This window comes from Callorhinus ursinus, unplaced genomic scaffold, assembly GCF_003265705.2.
Source record: "Callorhinus ursinus isolate GAN/ISIS: 27379988/994484 unplaced genomic scaffold, GSC_fseal_2.0 scaffold71, whole genome shotgun sequence".
NCBI classification, from domain to species: Eukaryota; Metazoa; Chordata; class Mammalia; order Carnivora; family Otariidae; genus Callorhinus; species Callorhinus ursinus.
The window spans coordinates 6,061,007-6,078,982 of NW_027397133.1; the positions used below are offsets into that span (position 1 = coordinate 6,061,007).

At 46.5% G+C, this 17,976-nt stretch overlaps 1 protein-coding gene across 1 annotated transcript; it reads left to right on the forward strand.

The window, feature by feature from the left end:
* Window positions 1-356: 356 nt before the first annotated feature.
* Window positions 357-17,614, forward strand: ETHE1 (ETHE1 persulfide dioxygenase). Its single transcript, XM_025849564.2, has 7 exons — window positions 357-598; window positions 941-1,085; window positions 1,194-1,342; window positions 14,313-14,442; window positions 16,645-16,734; window positions 17,134-17,250; window positions 17,413-17,614. Exons 1-7 carry the CDS (start codon window positions 518-520, stop codon window positions 17,463-17,465), a joined length of 765 nt encoding a protein of 254 aa, XP_025705349.1. The 5' UTR covers window positions 357-517; the 3' UTR covers window positions 17,466-17,614.
* The last annotated feature ends 362 nt before the right edge of the window (window positions 17,615-17,976 follow it).

Consider the following 17,976-nt stretch of genomic DNA (forward strand, 5'->3'; position numbering starts at 1 on the left):
TGACCGTATTTCTTTGACGGACATCCCATTTCAACCCCAGATCTCTCCATGAATCTCTGAAAGTCTTTCCAGGTCTCTCTTCTTGGTATCTCGGAGTCCAAGTCTCTCTCAAGTCTCTAAGCATCTCCCTTGTCTCTGAGTGGCTCTCTGCGTCTCTCTCCTGATAAAAACCACTAGGAATACATTAGGAGTCCCGCTATCAGTGTATTGGGGCCTCTTGTTGGGTTTTTAGTTCTCTCTCTGTCTGTGCTTGTCCCAGTGTCTCTCCCTCGCCTTTTGAGCCTTTTGAGCCTTTTGAGCCTTTTGAGTGTCTCCCTGTTCGCCGTTTCTCCGGGTCTCAATGCCTTCTCGGTCTTTCTGTGTTCTCTCCGCCTGACCGCCGTGAGCCCCAGCGCCCGCGGCCCCTTTAAGGCGGGCCCCTCCCCCGCCCCGCCCCGCCCCTCCCAGGTCAGCCCGGGGCCACCCGGCTTCCGCCGGCGCTGGGCGTCCGCTCAGTCCCCACCCGGCCGCGGGCGCGATGGCGGGAGCCGTACTGAGGGGCGCGGAGAGGCAGCTCAGCCAGCTCAGCGGCTCTGGAGTCCCCATCCTCCTACGGCAGGTGCGAGGAGGCTGGGCCCGCAGCGGGACTACTGGGCGCTGGGCGGTGGCAAGGGCGGAACCCCGGGGTCCTTTAAAGCGGAGAGATCCGGGATCCCCTGGGCTTGGAGCAGGGCTCCGGAGTCCTTTACGGAAGAGGTTGCTGGAGACCCTGATTTGGGGGGTATTTGGAAGTTGGAACTCGTTTCAGAGGGAACAGATTCCTGACACCAAAGGGGAAGAAGGGACTGGGTTCTCTGTCTCTGGATCTTAGGAAGAGAATCGAGCGAGGCTTGGACTCTTGGGGCCCCAGGGAGTGGGAGTCTCGTTCTTCGCAGTCACCTGTCCCACGCCCCCTTCCCAGATGTTTGAGCCCAAGAGCTGCACCTACTCGTACCTCCTGGGTGACAGAGAGTCCCGTGAGGCCATTCTGATCGACCCGGTTCTGGAGACAGCGCCTCGGGATGCCCAGCTGGTCAAGGAACTGGGGCTGCGACTGCTGTATGCTGGTCAGTGTGGAGGCCGAACCCCTGGGTCTGGGGGAGGAGGGGCCTGGGGGCTGGGAATCCTGCGCCCTCTCTGTGCCCTCCCGGACCTGGCCCACCTCTCTCCCCCAGTGAATACCCACTGCCACGCGGACCACATTACGGGCTCAGGGCTGCTCCGGTCCCTACTCCCCGGCTGCCAGTCTGTCATCTCCCGCCTTAGTGGAGCCCAGGCGGACTTGCACATTGAGGATGGAGACTCCATCCACTTCGGGCGCTTCGTGAGTTGGATGCTGGGGCCCGAGAGGGTGGTGGCCTGGATTTCTTGGACTTAAGGGAAGAGGGGGCTGAGGGCGTGGGCTCCTGCGCCCCGGGGTAGGAGGGAACTCTGACCTGGGCTCCTGATCCCTGAGTTTGTCTCTGGGAGGAGGGCGCCATAAACCCAGGTGGGGCACTGGGGCAAGACGCTCTGGGCAGGTGTGTCTCTAGCCAAGCCCCTAAGTCAACAGCATTTGTGGAGTTTCCTATAGCCTTGGGGCAGCTCCTTTGGCCTGGCTCTCCATAAAAGTTGATTGAGGGCTAGAAATCTGAGGCCAGGGCTGAGGGAGAGACCCAGCTCAGTCTTCTAGAGCCACTGTTAGAGGAAGGAGCATCCCCTTGCCCAGGGCCAGGACTAGGGTGAGGCGAGTAAGGCGCCTAGGGTGCAACATTTAAGGAGGCACTCACTCTCAGGGTCATGCAAAGGCAGGGTAGGCCCCTGCGAGTCAGCACCTCCTTAAATGTTCACCCTTCTGTGCCTGCTGGCCTCACCCTTGGTGGGGCTGTTGCCTCACACAGGAAGGGCCTGAAGGTTCCTACCTTCTCTCCGGTCTTTGTCACAGGCCAAGGTCAGCAGGTTTCCAGCCAGGATTTCAACCCAGAGCAATAGATCGGGGTGGAGAGGGTGCTGGAGGGGCAAGCGGGTGGTTGCCCTCAGAGGGAGGAGAAACAGCTGGTCAGGTTTTTCTCTGATGAGACTTGTTAAAGCTACGGAGAGCCTGGCTGACTTTGGGGACAGAATGGGCAAGTGATAGAGGGGGGACTTGACCTCCAGCTTAGAGGATTTTGCTAAATGGAGACAGTTTATCTGAGTCAGAACATTTAGAGGAAATGAGAGCTGTGTGTGGGATCAGAGGGTTGAGCTACAATGGTGGCAGCCTCTTTATTTCAAGCCCTTTTCTGGAAGCAGGTAAAAAAGGGCATTGCACCTTTATGTACACTGTCCGTGAGTGTGAGATGCTAACAAGCATTTCTTGAGTTTGAGCAGGCTTAGAAGGGTGAAAAATGGTTGGGGTTTCGTGTCAAGATGAGCCCTTTGTTAGATTGGATGAGCGACGTTTGAATGAATGTTGAAGGGTTTAGCTGTGGCAGATTTAGCTTCAGTGTCTGTTTTTTTTTCAAACGACTTAATTGATATCATTCACGAACCGTCCAGTTCATCCATTTGAAGTGTACAATTCAGTGACTTATTATATTCAGAGTTGAGTCCATCGATCACCAGAGGGAATTGTAGAATATCTCCGTCACTTCCGAAAGAAACCCTGCATTCCTTCGCTGTCACCCCAGCGCCCTCCCCTCTCCCTCTGACAGCCTTAGGCAATTCACAAATCTACTCTCTGTCTCTCCAGGTTTTGCCTATCCTGGGTGTTTCATAGAAATGGAATCATGTATTATGTGGTCTTTTGTGACTGGCTTCTGTCACTGATCATAAGTGTTCAAGGTTCATCCTTGCTGTAGCGTGTGTCAGTGTTTCATACCTTCTATGGCTGAGTAATATTCCACTGTGTGAATATACCTCATTAATTCATTCATCATCCATCAGCCAATAGACATTTCCGTTCCTTCCATTTTTTGGCTATTATGAATAATACTGCTATAAATATTCACGTACAAGTTTTTGTGGCTGTTTTTCATTTCTCTTGGATATATATATAGGATGGAATTGCTGGATCAATAATAACTCTATGTTTAACAGTTAGAGGAACTGGGGTGCCTGGGTGACTCAGTCGGGTGTGTGTCCGACTCTTGATTTCAGTTTTGGTCTTGATCTCAGGGTTGTGAGTTTAAGCCCCATGTTGGGCTCCATGGTGGGTGTGGAGCTTACCTATAATACAGTTGGAGGGGGTTGCCTGGGTGGCTCAGTCGGTTAAGTGTCTGCCTTTGGCTCAGGTCATGATCCCAGGGTCCTGGGATTAAGCCCTATGTGGGGCTCCCTGCTCAGCAGGGAGTCTGCTTCTCCCTCTGCCCCTCCCCCTGCTCATGTTCTCTCTTTCTCTCTCCCAAATAAATAAAACCTTAAAAAAAAACAAAAACAGTTGGAGAAACTGACCAACTATTATCCGAAGTGGCCGCACCATTTTACGTTCCCACGGGCAGCGTATGAAAGGCCTAATTTCCTGGCACCTGGGTGGCTCAGTCAGTTAAGCGGCGGACTCTTTGATTTAGGCTCAGGTTGTGATCTCAGGGTCCTGGGATCAAGCCCTGTGTCAGGCTCCATGTTCAGCGGGGAGTCTGCTTCAGGATTCTGTCTCTCCCTCTGCCCCTCCCCACCCCTCTCTTCCAAATAAATAAATAAATCTTTAAAAAAAAAAAAAGTCCCAGTTTCTCCACATCCTTGCCAACACTTGTTAGCATCTGTCTTTATGATTATTCGATGTTTCATGTGGTTTTCATCTGAGTTCTTTATAAACCTTTAGAGATGGTCACACTTCTTCTCCCTCATTTTCTCCCCCCCAGTTTAAAAAAATTGACTTGTGACATGCATGTTATATACCAGAAAGCGTGCATATTGTATGTGTGCCACTTGTTAAATTTTTACATATGTTTACACCTGAGTATCCACCGCCGAGATCCAAATACAGAGCGTACTCATCACCCCAGAAGGCCTCCTTGTCCCTCTTCCTGGCCACTGACACCCCAATCAAGAAGCCAGCTTCCGACATTTATTTATTTAAAAATTTTTCTTTTTTTTCCTTATGATAAGGACTTTGAAGATTTGCAATCTTAGCAACTTTTTTTTTTTTTTTAAGTAGGTCCCATGCCAGACAGGGGGCTTAAACCCACAACCCTGAGATCAAGAGTCACATGCTCTACTGACTGAGCCAGCCAGGGGCCCCTCTTCCAACTTACTTAATCATAGATTAGTTCTACGTGTTCTGGACCTCATCAACAGGACTCATACCATATGGGCTCTTTTATGTTCTGGCTTCTTTCACTCTACATCATGTTGTGTATATTGCAGTTCTTTCCTTCTGTTGCTCTATTGCAGGGATTGGCAAACTTGTTCTGTAAAGGACCAGACAGTAAATATTTTTGCTTTTGCAGGCCATATGGTCCCTGTTGGTGTGAAAGCAGTCAGAGACAATGCATAAATGAATAAGCATGGCTGTGCTCCAAAAGAACTCGAATTCTGGCCTCTGAAGTGTTAATTTCAATAATTCTCATTTTGATTTTCTTTTTTTTTTCAACCATGAAAAAACTTAAAAAGCCACTTAAAAACCACCCGTGGCCCTCAGGCTGTACAAAAGCAGACCACAGGCCAAATTAGGTGTACCAGCGGTGGTTTGCCAACCCCTGATGTGGAGCATTTTGTTGTGTGAATTTATGTTAATTCGTCCATTCTCCTTTTGATAGTTGATGCCAATTTGGAGCTATTTGTGAATAATGCTTCTGTGGAGCATTTGTTTGTGTGAATTTTTGAAAATTTATCCATTTTTCCTTTTGATCGGTGATTCCAGTTTGGGGCTATTAAGAACAGTGCTGTTATGAAGGCTCTTATGCAAATCTCTTGGTGGACATTACTCTCAATTCCATGGAATGGACTTTCTGGGTCAGAGGACTGACCTATGCTTAACTTTAGTAGAACTTGCCAGTTTTTTGAGCTGGTTGTATTTTACACTCACAGCGGGCCAGATTTGGATGGTTTCATTGTATAATGAATTTTCTGTTTTGTTTTTTTTTTTTTAAGATTTTATTTATTTATTCATGAGAGACAGAGAGAGAGAGAGGCAGAGGGAGAAGAAGGCTCCTAAGGAGCAGGGAGCCCGATGTGGGACTCGATCCCAGGACTCTGGGATCGTGACCTGAGCCGAAGGCAGACGCCCAACCATCTGAGCCACCCAGGCGCCCGAATTTTCTGTTTTAATGAGCAATGAGATTTGAACATTTTATCTCCAGTGAGAGGTGGCAGATTCGGAAAGTTAGTCTTGCCTGTGAAGTATGTTAATTTAGAGTGCTGCCAGATACAGAGACCCCAGATCCCACTTTAGAGATTCTGATTTCATTGTTCAGGGCAGACACAGGGAATCAGTCTATTTTATTTTATTTTTTTTTAAGATTTTATTTATTTATTTGGGAGAGAAAGTGAGATAGAGAGATCATGAGGGTCAGAGGGAGAAGCAGACTGCCTGCTTAGCCAGGATCCCCATGCGGGACTCGATCCTGGGACTCCAGGATCATGGCCTGAGCCGAAGGCAGTCGCTTAACCAACTGAGCCAGCCAGGTGCCCTGGCAATCAGTCTATTTTAAAAGCTAACAGGTGGGGCACGGTTGGCTGGCTCAGTCAGTGGAGCATGGGACTCTCCATCTTGAGGTTATAAGTTCGAGCCCCACCTTGGGTGTAGAGATGACTTAAAATCTTTAAAAAATAAAATAAAATAAAAGCTCATAGGTGATTCTCATGTGGTCCAGATGAGAATTTCAGTGCTTCCTTCTATTTGGAACTAATTATTATTTTCTTAATTAATTAATTAATTAATTAATTTGTCAGAGAGAGCACAAGCAGGGGGAGCGGCAGGCAGAGGTAGAGGGAGAAGCAGGCTTCCCGCTGAGCAAGGAACCAGATTCAGGACTCAATCCCAGGATCCGGGGATCGTGACCTGAGCTGAAGGCAGACGCTTAACGGACTGAGCCACTCAGGCGTCCCAGGAACTAATTATTTTTTTAAAGATTTATTTATTTATTTGAGAGAAGCAGGGGGGGGGCATTAGGAGAGGGAGACAAGCAGATTCCTGAGATCATGACCTGAGTGGAAATCAAGAGTCTGTCTCTTAATGGACTGAACCACCCAGGCACCCCTGGAACTAATTATTTGAATTGTGGAACAAATCTTCCCTCCTCACAACATTTTACAAAAAATTACAAGCATACAGAAAAGTTGAAAAGATTTGACAGCATACACGTATCTGTCCATCACCTATCTTATTTTTTGTTGCATCCTCAAGTTCCAGACATCAGTACACTGTCCCCTAAACGTTAGAACAACTAATGTCGTTTTCTTTTCACAAAAGAAAGGAAGGAAGGTTTAGCTGACGGAGGTTCAGACTGTTTAGCCGCAATGGAAAAAGACGCTTTGGGTTTTCGAGCTTTGAGTGCACAGAAACAGTGGCTGGTTATACCAAGGTTAGGTGCTTTTGAATAATGGAGCAGAGGGACCAAATGGAATAGATGGCCAGCCTCTGCTTGCCACCAGGGGGCAGTGTGGGCCGTGGGCTCTGCGAGGCGAGTGCGCTTGCGCAGACCCCTTTCGTGTTGCCTGTAGCTGATGCGAAGTAGTTGGAGAAGGTGCCGCGGCCCCTGGAAACAGGTGAAGGGGACCGCTGCTGAGCTGCGACACGTATTTGAAGCACCATGGAAGGGAAGAAGGAATTTGTTGGAAGAATGTGAGGTTAATCAGACTCCACAGAATCCCTGCAGACTGTTCTGCGACTGAGATGTTTCAACCAGTTTCAGGACCAGTGGAGGCTGCTGCGTGAGGTCCAGATATTAGGCGCTCCCCCCACAACCTTTTATTAATATTCTAATATCTATAGTAAATTGAAATAATAGGACAGTTAACACCTTCATACCCTTCACCTAAAGGTCATGAGTTGCTGACAGTTTTTGATTAATTAATTAATTATTTTTAAAAAGATTTTATTTATTTGTCAGAGAGAGCACAAGCAGGGGGAGTGGCAGGCCGAGGGAGAAGCAGGCTCCCACCTGAGCAGGGAGCCCGATGTGGGGTGCGGGTAAATTTTTTTTTGGCATCTCTGAATAGATAGGTTTTATTTATTTATTTATTTTTACTGAGCTGTAATTGACATACAGCTAATAAGTAAATATTGGTAGCTGGAACCCACATAAATAAAAGCTTTTAGGGCCCTCCTGTGACTTCTAAGAGGGGAAGGAGTTCTGAGACCAAAAGGATTGAGTTTGAGAACCTCTGATACAGGAGAACATTGTTACTCTCGGGAGAAGTCGTTAGGGTTGACATATCTGTAATGTAGCTTTTTAGTGGTAAGAGAGGAAAACAGTATATACACGCAGAGAGAAATAAAGCAAATGTAGCAAAAATGTCAGCAACTGGGGGCTCCTGGGGGACTGAGTCGGTTAGACCTCTGCCTTCAGCTCAGGTCTTGATCCCAGGGTCCTGGGATTGAGCCCCCACATTCCACTCAGCTCTCTGCTCAGAGGGGAGTCGGCTTCTTCTGCCCCTCCCCCCTGCTTGTGCACAAGCACACACTCTGTCTTTCTCAAATAAATAAATAAGACCTTTTTTAAAAATGTCAACAGGACGTCTGAGTGGCTCAGTGGGTTAAGCGACTGCCTTCAGCTCAGGTCATGATCCTGGAGTCCCAGGATCGAATCCTGCATCAGGCTCCCTGCTTAGCAGGGAGTCTGCTTCTCCCTCTGACCCTCCTCCCTCTCATGCTCTCGGTCTCTCATTCTTTCTCTCCCAAATAAATAAATAAATAAATACTAAAATCTTAAAAATTCACTGCATTGGAAGTTAAAACCAAGACTTTTTTTTTTTTTTAAAGATTTATTTATTTATTTATTTATTTGACAGAGAGAGACACAGTGAGAGAGGGAACACAAGCAGGGGGAGTGGGAGAGGGAGAGGCAGGCTTCCCGCTGAGCAGGGAGCCCCATGCGGGGCTCGATCCCAGGACCCCGGGACCATCACCTGAGCTGAAGGCAGATGCCCAACGACTGAGCCACCCAAGACCCTCTTTTTAAAAACACAAGAATGTTCAAGTACTCCATCTGCTGGCAGAGCAATGACATCATCACCAGTCATGGAGCTTCTGGAAAACGCCACCAAACGGGAGAATGAGAGTAAGAAGGGCAGAAGGGTTCTTCCTACTATCATGAAAATAGTTTTCACCTTGCAGACCCTCAGGGTTCCCTCAACTGTACTTCGAGAACAATTCTTTTGCAAAATCTTCATCACAGAAAATATATGATAATTCTGAAATAATTCTTTTTTTTTAAAGATTTTATTTATTTATTTTACAGAGAGAGATACAGTGAGAGAGGGAGCACAAGCAAGGGGAGTGGGAGAGGGAGAAGCAGGCTTCCCACTGAGCAGGGAGCCTGATGTAGGGCTCCATCCCAGGACCCTGGGATCATGACCTGAGCCGAAGGCAGACGCTTAACGACTGAGCCACCCAGGCGCCCCTGAAATAATTCTTAAATCCAGCCCAAGTTCAAATTGCCCCAGGTGCCCAGGAATCATTTTTATGGTGATTTTTAGGAACCAGGACCCAATCAAGGTTCATGCAATCCATTCAGCTGTTAGGTCTATTTAGTCTCTAAATCTAGAACAGTTTCATACCTTTTCTGCACCATGACATTGACTTTTGAAGTTTCTAGTCTATTGTAGGACGTCCCGCTTCTGGGTGTGTCTGGTCGTTTTCTCATGGTGTCATTCAACCTACTCTTTCCTTTGCTATCAACTGAAGTAGATTGTATATATTTTGAATTGATTAATAATGATGATAATTTAACAATAGTTAACAAGCTTTGAGGGTTTGTTTCTTGTCAGGCATTGTGCTGAGCTCTGTAAGTGTTTTTTATCAGTGTTTGTCTAGAAGGATTTTCATAATCAAATATTGCTGCAGGGAGTGGTGGGGCCTGTGGCAAATGTTAGGGTGCATGTTGCATTTATGGAGGACACCCACTGCACAATTCAAGTTGATTATTCATGTTTAGGAATGTAGTCTGTCAGGGTGCCTGGCTGGCTCAGTTGGAGGAGCGTGGGACTCTTGATCTTGGGGTCGTGGTTTGGGCCCCATGCTGGGTGTAGAGATTACTTAAATAAATAAGCTTTATTAAAAAAAAAAGAATGCAGTCTGTCTACTGCCAAACCTTTTCTTTAAATAGAAGCTTCAAATATACATTTTTGAGAAATCTTCCACTTTTTAAGGGTAGACTACAAATTCAGACTTCTCACAACTCCTGAGTGGGCCAAACAAAACATTTCTCTGGCTGAGTCTGGCCTTTGGGCCTCCGCTGTGTCTCCTCTGACAAACAGATCTCATTAAACCTTCATAACCACATAGATCAGAAATATTTTTCTCATTTTACAAAGAAGGATGTATAGAGAGGAAAGTGACTTGCCCAAAAATTACACTGAGAAAGTGGCCAAGTCGGGATTTTTTTTTTTAAAGATTTATTTATTTATTTGAGAGAGAGAGAGAGAGAGAGAGAGAGAGAGAGACTGGGGGTGGGGGAAGGGCAGAGGGAGAGGGAGAGAAAGTCCCAAGCAGACCATGAGATCATGACTTGAGCCGAAACCAAGAGTTGGACACAACTGACCGAGCCACCCAGGCGCCCCGCCAAGTCGGGATTTGGACCCAGGAGGCCTTGTGGTTCCAACTAGATCAGTATTTTTACAAATTTTAGAACATTAATGGGACGCATGGGTGACTCAGTCGGTTAAGCGGCTGCCTTCAGCTCAGTTCATGATCCGGGGTCCTGGGATCAAGCCACGAGTCAGACTCCCTGCTCAGCGGGGAGCCTGCTTCTCCCTCTACTGCTCCCCCTGCTTGTGTTCTCTCTCTCTCTGTCAAATAAATAAATAGAATCTTAAAAAAACACCAGACTTTAAAACATTATTATTATGTTACTTTGATTAGTGATTATTGTGTGCTGGGCATTTTTCTAAGTGCTTTACATACTCAAAGTAACTTCATATTTTTTTGTTAAAGATTTTATTTATGAGAGAGACGGAATATGAGCAGGGGGAGGGGCAGAAGGAGAGGGAGAAGCAGGCTCCCCGCTGAGCAGGGCCCATGTTGGGTCCTAGGATCATGATCTGAGCTGAAGGCAGACGCCTAACCAACTGAGCCACTCAGGTGCTCCAGTAACTTAATATTTATAATAGCCCTATGAGGTGGGAACAGTTATTATCCCCATTTTACAAATGAGCAGAGAAGCTCAGAAACAGAGAGGTGAAGTGACTTGTCCAAAGTCACACAGCTAGTAATAAATAGCAGAGCCAAATTTAGAACCCATATCACCTGGCTCCAAAGGCTATTCCTAACTCCTAGTCCATGCGCCCTCTCCAAGAGATAGATGTTTTACATCTGGATTCATAACTGAAACCTCCACACATGAAATACCACTTCCCCTTACTGTATATCAGGCACCCTGAGATTTCCCACTTCATCCCACATCTCATCCCACACCATTCCATTCTATTCCATTCCACACCTCTCTGCTCTTCTGTGTCTAGCATCCTTTTTTTCTTTTTGCTTTTGCTTTATCTGTGGCATCCATCCATATTTCCACATATAGTTATAGTTTGCTCATTCCTATTCTTATTCTGTGCCTCAGTCTCCTCATCTATAGAATGGGAACAGGAATGGTACCTACCTCATAAGGATGTGTGTGGACTGGATGAGTTCAGTCATGTCGAGCACTTAGAAGAGAGCCTGGCAATATTTTGTCCAATTTATACATATACACAATTACATATACCATACATATACTTCAACTGTACCATAAATATCATATATATATATACTGTCTAACTGTATTGGTTGTTTATAGCTGATGTCCTTCTGATTGGTCAATACCCATTGCTATCACTGTGATTGACTGTTTTGAACATTACTGCTGACTACCCATCCACAATATTTAGTTCGAAAGACACCCATGCTTTTTGTTTAAAAAAAAAAAAATTCAGAGAGTATGGAAACAGACAAAAAGTGAAAGATCATTCCTGGACCACCAAAAGGTTATGTTAATTTGGGGGGGAGAGGGTTGTGATTTTTCCCACAAGATTTTGCAAAATCTGTGATTTTTGCTTTGCATTTGTTTTGCATTGTACATATGTCCTGTTATATATGAGTTAGGAAGGCATTTGGCTGAAAGTAACTAAAAAACCCAAACAGTGGCTTAAATATTTGGTTCAATTTTCTCCCATAACAGGAGTATGGAAGAAGGCAGTCATTCTCTTTGATTTAGTAGCACTGTCATTTGGGGGATTCTTTTTTTAGATTTTCTTTATTTATTTGAGAGAGGGAGAGCATGAGCAGAGAGAGGAGCAGAGGGAGAGGGAGAAGCAGACTCCCCACTGAGCAGGGAGCCGGACATGGGGCTGGATCCCAGGACCCTGAGATCATAACCTGAGCCGAAAGCAGATGCTTAACTGACTGAGCCACCCAGGCGCCCCATTTGAGGGATTCTTTTTCATGGTTGCAAGGTGGTTGTAGCTGCGGCCATCACACCATTGTCCAGAGCCAGATAAAGTGGGAAGGAGAGGTGCCAGACTCTCTTATCAGGAAGGGAAAAGCTTTCCCAGACATTTTCAGGAGATGTACTGAGATCTCAGTGGCCAGGGAACCGTGTCAGAAGCCACCCAGGCTACCACAGAGGGTTAAGGAAGTGCTTGGCTGGGCACACTGATGCCCTGAACCAAACCGGGGACCCAGAGTGGGGAAGGGCAGAATGGATGCTAGGTGTGGACGCAGGATCTGCACGTGGTGTCCTTCTATAATCAGCAGATGACCGACCTAGACCAGGATGCTAATTGTGGGAGGAGCGCTGTGTGAGTGGCAACTAATCTTATAAGTGGTTGTTAGATCATGAGGGTAACAATTTTTTTTTCCATGACAATTGCTTCCCTGAACTGGGTGTGGGGATTTACATAATGAGGATTTCCTGGGTGGGCATTTTTGCCCACTTGTCAGAAATTCTTAACGGCAGGGCACCTGGGTGGCGCAGGTGGTTGAGCGTCTGCCTTCGGCTCAGGTCATGATCCCAGGGTCCTGGGATCGAGTCCCACATCAGGCTCCCTGCTTCTTGGGAGCCTGCTTCTCCCTCTGTCTCTCTCTGTCTCTGTCTCTCGTGAATAAATAAATAAAATCTTAAAAAAAAAAAAAAAAGAAGAAGTTCTTAAGGGCAGAGTCCAGAGTCGTAGCAGTAGCTATGGGGGGTCAGAGAGTCCACATTTGAGGTATTGGTAGACACTGCAAACTTGCCCTCTAAAATGGCTACACTGAGTCGGACCTGCCTCCCAGGAAACGTGGGCTTGCCTCAGACACCCTGAGCAACTCTAACAGTTGTCAATCTGGTAGGTGAAAATTTTAAATCTCTCTCCCTTTCTCCCTAAAAGGGAGAGCAAACATGATTTCAGATGGTTTTTTGACTAATTGTTTCCTCTTCCATGATTTGCCTGTTTTTTTCCTTTTGCCCATTTTTCTTTTGGGAGTTCTTATTGATGCTTAGGAGCTGTTTATATATGATGGCTATTCACACTTTATAATACTTTCTTATACATGCTGCTACTACTGTCTCTGAGTTTTTTGTCTTTTAATTCTTGTTTTGTCCTTTTCTATAATGAAGTTAAACTATGTGGTCGTCCCTGTCACTGTTTTTCCTTATGTCCTCTGAATTTAATATCATGCTTTTTTTTTTTAAGATTTTATTCATTTAGGGCGCCTGGGTGGCTCAGTTGGTTAAGCGACTGCCTTCGGCTCGGGTCATGATCCTGGAGTCCCGGTGATCAAGTCCCGCATCGGGCTCCCCGCTCAGTGGGGAGTCTGCTTCTCCCTCTGACCCTCTTCCCTCTCGTGCTCTCTATCTCTCATTCTCTCTCTCTCAAATAAATAAATAAAATTAAAAAAAAAAAGATTTTATTCATTTATTTGACAGAGAGAGAGACAGAGAGAGAGAGCAGAAGCAGGGGGAGCGGCAGGCAGAGGGAGAAGCAGACTCCCCGCCGAACAGGGAGCCCGATGTGGGGCTTGATCCCAAGACCCTGGGATCATAACCCGAGCCGAAGGCTGATGCTCAACCGACTGAGCCACCCAGGCACCCCTAAATTTAATATCATGCTTAGAAAAACCTTTCCTACCTCAAGATTACACACACACACACACACACACACACACATCTCCTTATATAAGATTATATATATATCCTTATATATTTCCTTTTAGAATTCTGGTTTTTAAATGTTTAGATCTTTAGTTTATCCTGAATCTTGTGTTCTATTTTTAATTATAAAATGAGATGCTTTCTGTTTAAAAAAAGGGTAATGTAAGCAAAGCCTAAAGAAAAAATATGTTTTGAGTAAACAAAGAAACTTTTTTAAAAGATGACACTGTACAGTTGCTTTGTAATCGGCTTTTAGCACTTACCAGATAGTAAATATCTTTTCATGTCATTAAATATTTGTGTACAGCATCCTCAAATTTCATTTCAATAACATACTTTTAAATGACTGGTATTCCATATTTATATTAGTGTGCTTATCTTTTTCTAACTGATTTGGAGATCTGTTTGTATATGAAGTATGCTGACCACCGTGTGGTGCATGTATGTCATAAATATATTTTGCCAGCCGTTGGTTCCCTTTCAATTTTGTTTATAGTGTTGTTGCCATTCAGAAACTTCAGATTTATTTAAAGTCAAACCATTGATCTTTTTTGTAATGATTTACAACTTTTGGGATCACATTTGAATATTCTTCCCTAACCAGGAATCATATATATTCATTTGTATTTTTGTCGTCATCACAGTTTTATGGTTTTATTTTCTTGCTTTAAGTGTTTAGATTCATGGGGACTTTACCCTGGTACAAGGTTTGAGTCTGGGGATCTAACTTAATTTTTTTAATTTAAATTTTATTTATTTATTTGACAGAGAGAGAAAGCACAAGCAGGGGGAGCGGGAGAGGGAGAAGCAGACTCCCCGCTGAGCAGGGAGCCCTAGGCAGGATTCGATCCCAGGACCCTGGGACCATGACCTGAGCCGAAGGCAGCCACTTAACTGTCTGAGTCACCCAGGCTCCCCAAACTTAGTTTTTTAACTAAAAAAAAAACATAAACCACTCTAGCTAGATGTGACCCTGGGGTGAGATGGGGGCTTCTCAGGCCAATTTCATCATGAGTCCAGGGCCCTTGGCTTATTGGTAATGTCTGTATTCTCCTTCCCCACCAGGCCTTGGAGACCCGGGCGAGCCCCGGCCACACCCCGGGCTGTGTCACCTTTGTTCTGAATGACCACAGCATGGCCTTCACTGGAGATGCCCTGCTCATCCGAGGGTGTGGGCGGACGGACTTCCAGCAAGGTCACAGGCCCCTTTCCCTAGCCTGAGATCTTAGTACGGTTATGTGTGCACCAGGGTTTTAAGTACCTGTTGCAAGAATGAATGAATAGGTGTTAGACTGTTAGGGGGTCAGGATTAGATTGAAGAAGTTTAGCTGCTAGAGTGAGGGAGAGTTAGATTCATGGGTTAGCTATTGGGGAGGAGTTCAGCGGTTTACCTTGTTGGGAGACAGTTAGATGCAAAGGTGTATTCATTATCTATTGCTGTGAAACAAATTACCCCAGAACTTAATGACTTAAAGCAATGATTGACACTATGTCACATAGTTTATGAGAGTCAGGACTCTGGAAGCAGCTTCACTGGGTGGTTCAGTGTCGCTCCTGGGAGTGCAGTCAAGCTAGAGCCTGGGCTGCAGTCATCTGAAGGCTTGACCGGGGGGTCTGCTGCCAAGGTGCCTCACTCACATGGCTGGCAATCTGGCTCTGATTGTTGGCAGGAGGCCTCAGTTCCTTACCACATGGACCTCCCCACGGGGCTACTTTGTCTTCCTGACACAGCAGCTGGGTTCTCCCAAAGGGAATGGTCAGAGAGACATAGATGGACAAGCAGACAGAAGCCCTAATTTTTTTATTAAGGATTTTTATTTATTTTAGAGAGAGAGAACAAGCAGAGGGGGCAGGGGAGCATCAGAGGGAGAGAGAAGCAGACTCCCCGCTGAGTAGGGAGCCGGTGCAGGACTTGATCCTAGGACCCTGGGATTATGATCTGATCCGAAGGCAGATGATTAACCTACTGAGCCACCCAGGCGCCCCTAATTTTTTTTTTTTTTTGGAGTGACCTAGTCTTAGAAGTTAAACTCTGTCATTTCTGCAATATGCTATTTATTAGTTGCAAGTCACTTAGTCCAGACCACTAAGCCAAGGTGAGGAGAATTGTCACGTTTTGAACAGAAAAGTGTCAGTGAGTTTGTGGACTTTTTTTTTTTTTAATTTTTTAAATTTTTATTTATTTATTTATTTTTAATGTGGAATGCATCACGAATTTGCATGTCATCCTTGTGCAGGGGCTATGCTAAATCTTCTGAGATTTAATAAGTGAGCACTTATTATTATTTTTTAAAGATTATATATATATTTTTAAGTAATCTCTACACCCATTGTGGGGCTCAAACTTACAAGAGGTGCATGCGCTACAAAGTGAGCCAGCCGGGCACCCTGTGGACATTTTTTTTTTTTAAGATTTTATTTATTTATTTGAGAGAGGGAGAGAGAGAGTGTGTGTGTGCAGGTGGGGAGAGAGCAGAGGGAGAGGGACAAGCAGACTCTGCCCTGAGCAGGGAGCCTGGCGGGGGGGGCGGGGGGGCTTGGTCCCATGACCTGATACCATGACCTGAGCCAAAATCAAGAGTTGGAAGCTTAACCGACTGAGCCCCCCAGGCGTCCCCCACTGTGGACATATTTTTAAAGCTGAACATAAGGGGCGCCTGGGTGGCTCAGTTGGTTGGGCGACTGCCTTCGGCTCAGGTCATGATCCTGGAGTCCCGCGATCAAGTCCCGCATCGGGCTCCCTGCTCAGTGGGGCGTCTGCTTCTCCCTCTGACCCTCCCCCCTCTCATGTGCTCTCTCTCTGTCTCATTCTCTCTCAAATAAATGAATAAAATCTTTAAGAAAAAAAAAAAACCTGAACATAAGGAGTTTAGGTGCTGGAGGTGTGGCAGGGGGAGGGGTGTGGAGTTTGATTCAGGAGTTTAGCTGGGAGGGAGCAGTTAGGTTCAGGAGTTTCACTGTGGGAAGGGAGGTCCAGAGAGGTTTGCCCCTGTCCTAATTTAGGACTCAGAGCTTGATGTTGGAACCATGGGCCCGTTTTCTTCTTTGGCCTCTTGTCTTCGGTTTCTTACCTTCTAGTCCAGCCTCCCTGCCCAGAACCCTTTCTTGGCATCCCCAGGCTGAGGGCACAGCTCCTTGGTGCTTCAGGATCTCATCCCACCCTCATTTACCACCATGGTGAATTTCTCACCATTCCTCAATTCTTTGCATTTGCTGTTCCATCTGCCTACAATGAATGCCCTTCCCTCTCTTTCTGTGCCTAGACAAAGGGGTACTGGCAGGGAAATGAGGAAGAGGGTTTAGCTACTTGATTTTATCTTCCCACCCTTTCTTGAGGAAAGGGGCTAGAAGGCTTCTCTCCTGTTGATTTACTCACCTCTGAGCTTTCCCTTCCCAGGCTGTGCTAAGACCTTGTACCACTCAGTCCACGAAAAGATCTTCACGCTTCCAGGAGACTGCCTGATCTACCCTGCTCATGATTACCGCGGTGAGGGCTTCCTGGAGGAGGAGTGGGACTTACATAACTGTCCTTTTGAGCCGGAGTACGAAACTGCTGTAGTCCTTGAGGGGCATGGAGACCACAATTCTCAGAAATTTCTCTGCCCCAAAAGATCAAGTGCTTAGGTGTGCTGAGTGTGGATGTAGAAACAAGACTAGAATTCCGGAGGGCATGCGTTTTCCTGGGACTTCCTTAGAGAGCTTTGGGAACGTGGGAAACTACATTTCCCATAGTGCCAGTCGAGGAGAGCAGGCGATCTTGGTAACATTCTGGGAAGAGCCTGTTAGTCCCAGGCCCGAGATGCACCCTAAGCCTCCTGGGAAATGTAGTCCTAGGAGGCCCCAGGCGCTTGCCGGGTTGACGTTCCTCGCCTCACTTGGCCGCTAGGGCTCACCGTGTCCACCGTGGAGGAGGAGCGGACTTTGAACCCGCGGCTCACCCTCAGCTGTGAGGAGTTTGTCAAAGTCATGGACAACCTGAACTTGCCCAAGCCTCAGCAGATAGGTGAGCAGTTGGGGGCCAGGACTCCTCGGTCTGAGGGAGGAGGGGGTTCAGGGCCGGAATTATGTTTCCCAAAGAAGGGCTCCTTGGATTTCTGGCCCCCCAATGGGGCATGAGGGGGTCTGCTAGGGCCCCTTAGTTTCAGCCCTGGCTTTTTCCTTTCAGACTTTGCTGTTCCAGCTAACATGCGCTGTGGGATCCAGACTCCCCCTTCCTGACCCGGCTTTGTCAGGTGCTCATTTCTGTTAAGAATGCACTAGGTGGGGTACATTGAAAGGTGCCATTGCCAGGCCTCTCTTCTTCCCCTCCCTCACCAGCCCCTGAGCTTCTTAAATAAAAAAAATATATATATATTTTTTGCTCTGAATCTTATTTCTGTCTATTTTTTGGGGGGAAGCCGTTGGTTTTCTGATCTGAGGTGTCTGGTCTGAAGAGGCTAGGGAGGAGAGAGCAGGGTGAAGATGCAGGGTGCCCGGAAGGAGGACATTTTCTAACTCACAAGATCAGAAACAAACCTACCTGGGGCAGGACTTCTCACCTCCTTGGATTAGAACACCATCTTGAGTTGGAGCCCCTCGCACCCATAACACCCAGGAGAAGGTCCTTCACTCCACGTCTCAGTTTCCTCATCTGTGCAATGGAAGTAATACTAATAATAGGGTGTTGTGATGCTCCAATGAGTCCACATGTATGAGGTGCCTTGGCACACTGCCTGCATGGCAGGTGCCC

Coding starts and splice junctions, on each gene's coding strand:
- ETHE1 (XM_025849564.2), top strand. CDS start 518: ATGGCGGGAGCCGTACTGAGGGGCGCGGAGAGGCAGCTCAGCCAGCTC. Junction 1,086..1,193: donor GCTGCGACTGCTGTATGCTG/GTCAGTGTGGAG, acceptor TCTCTCCCCCAG/TGAATACCCACTGCCACGCG. Junction 17,251..17,412: donor GCCCAAGCCTCAGCAGATAG/GTGAGCAGTTGG, acceptor TTTTCCTTTCAG/ACTTTGCTGTTCCAGCTAAC.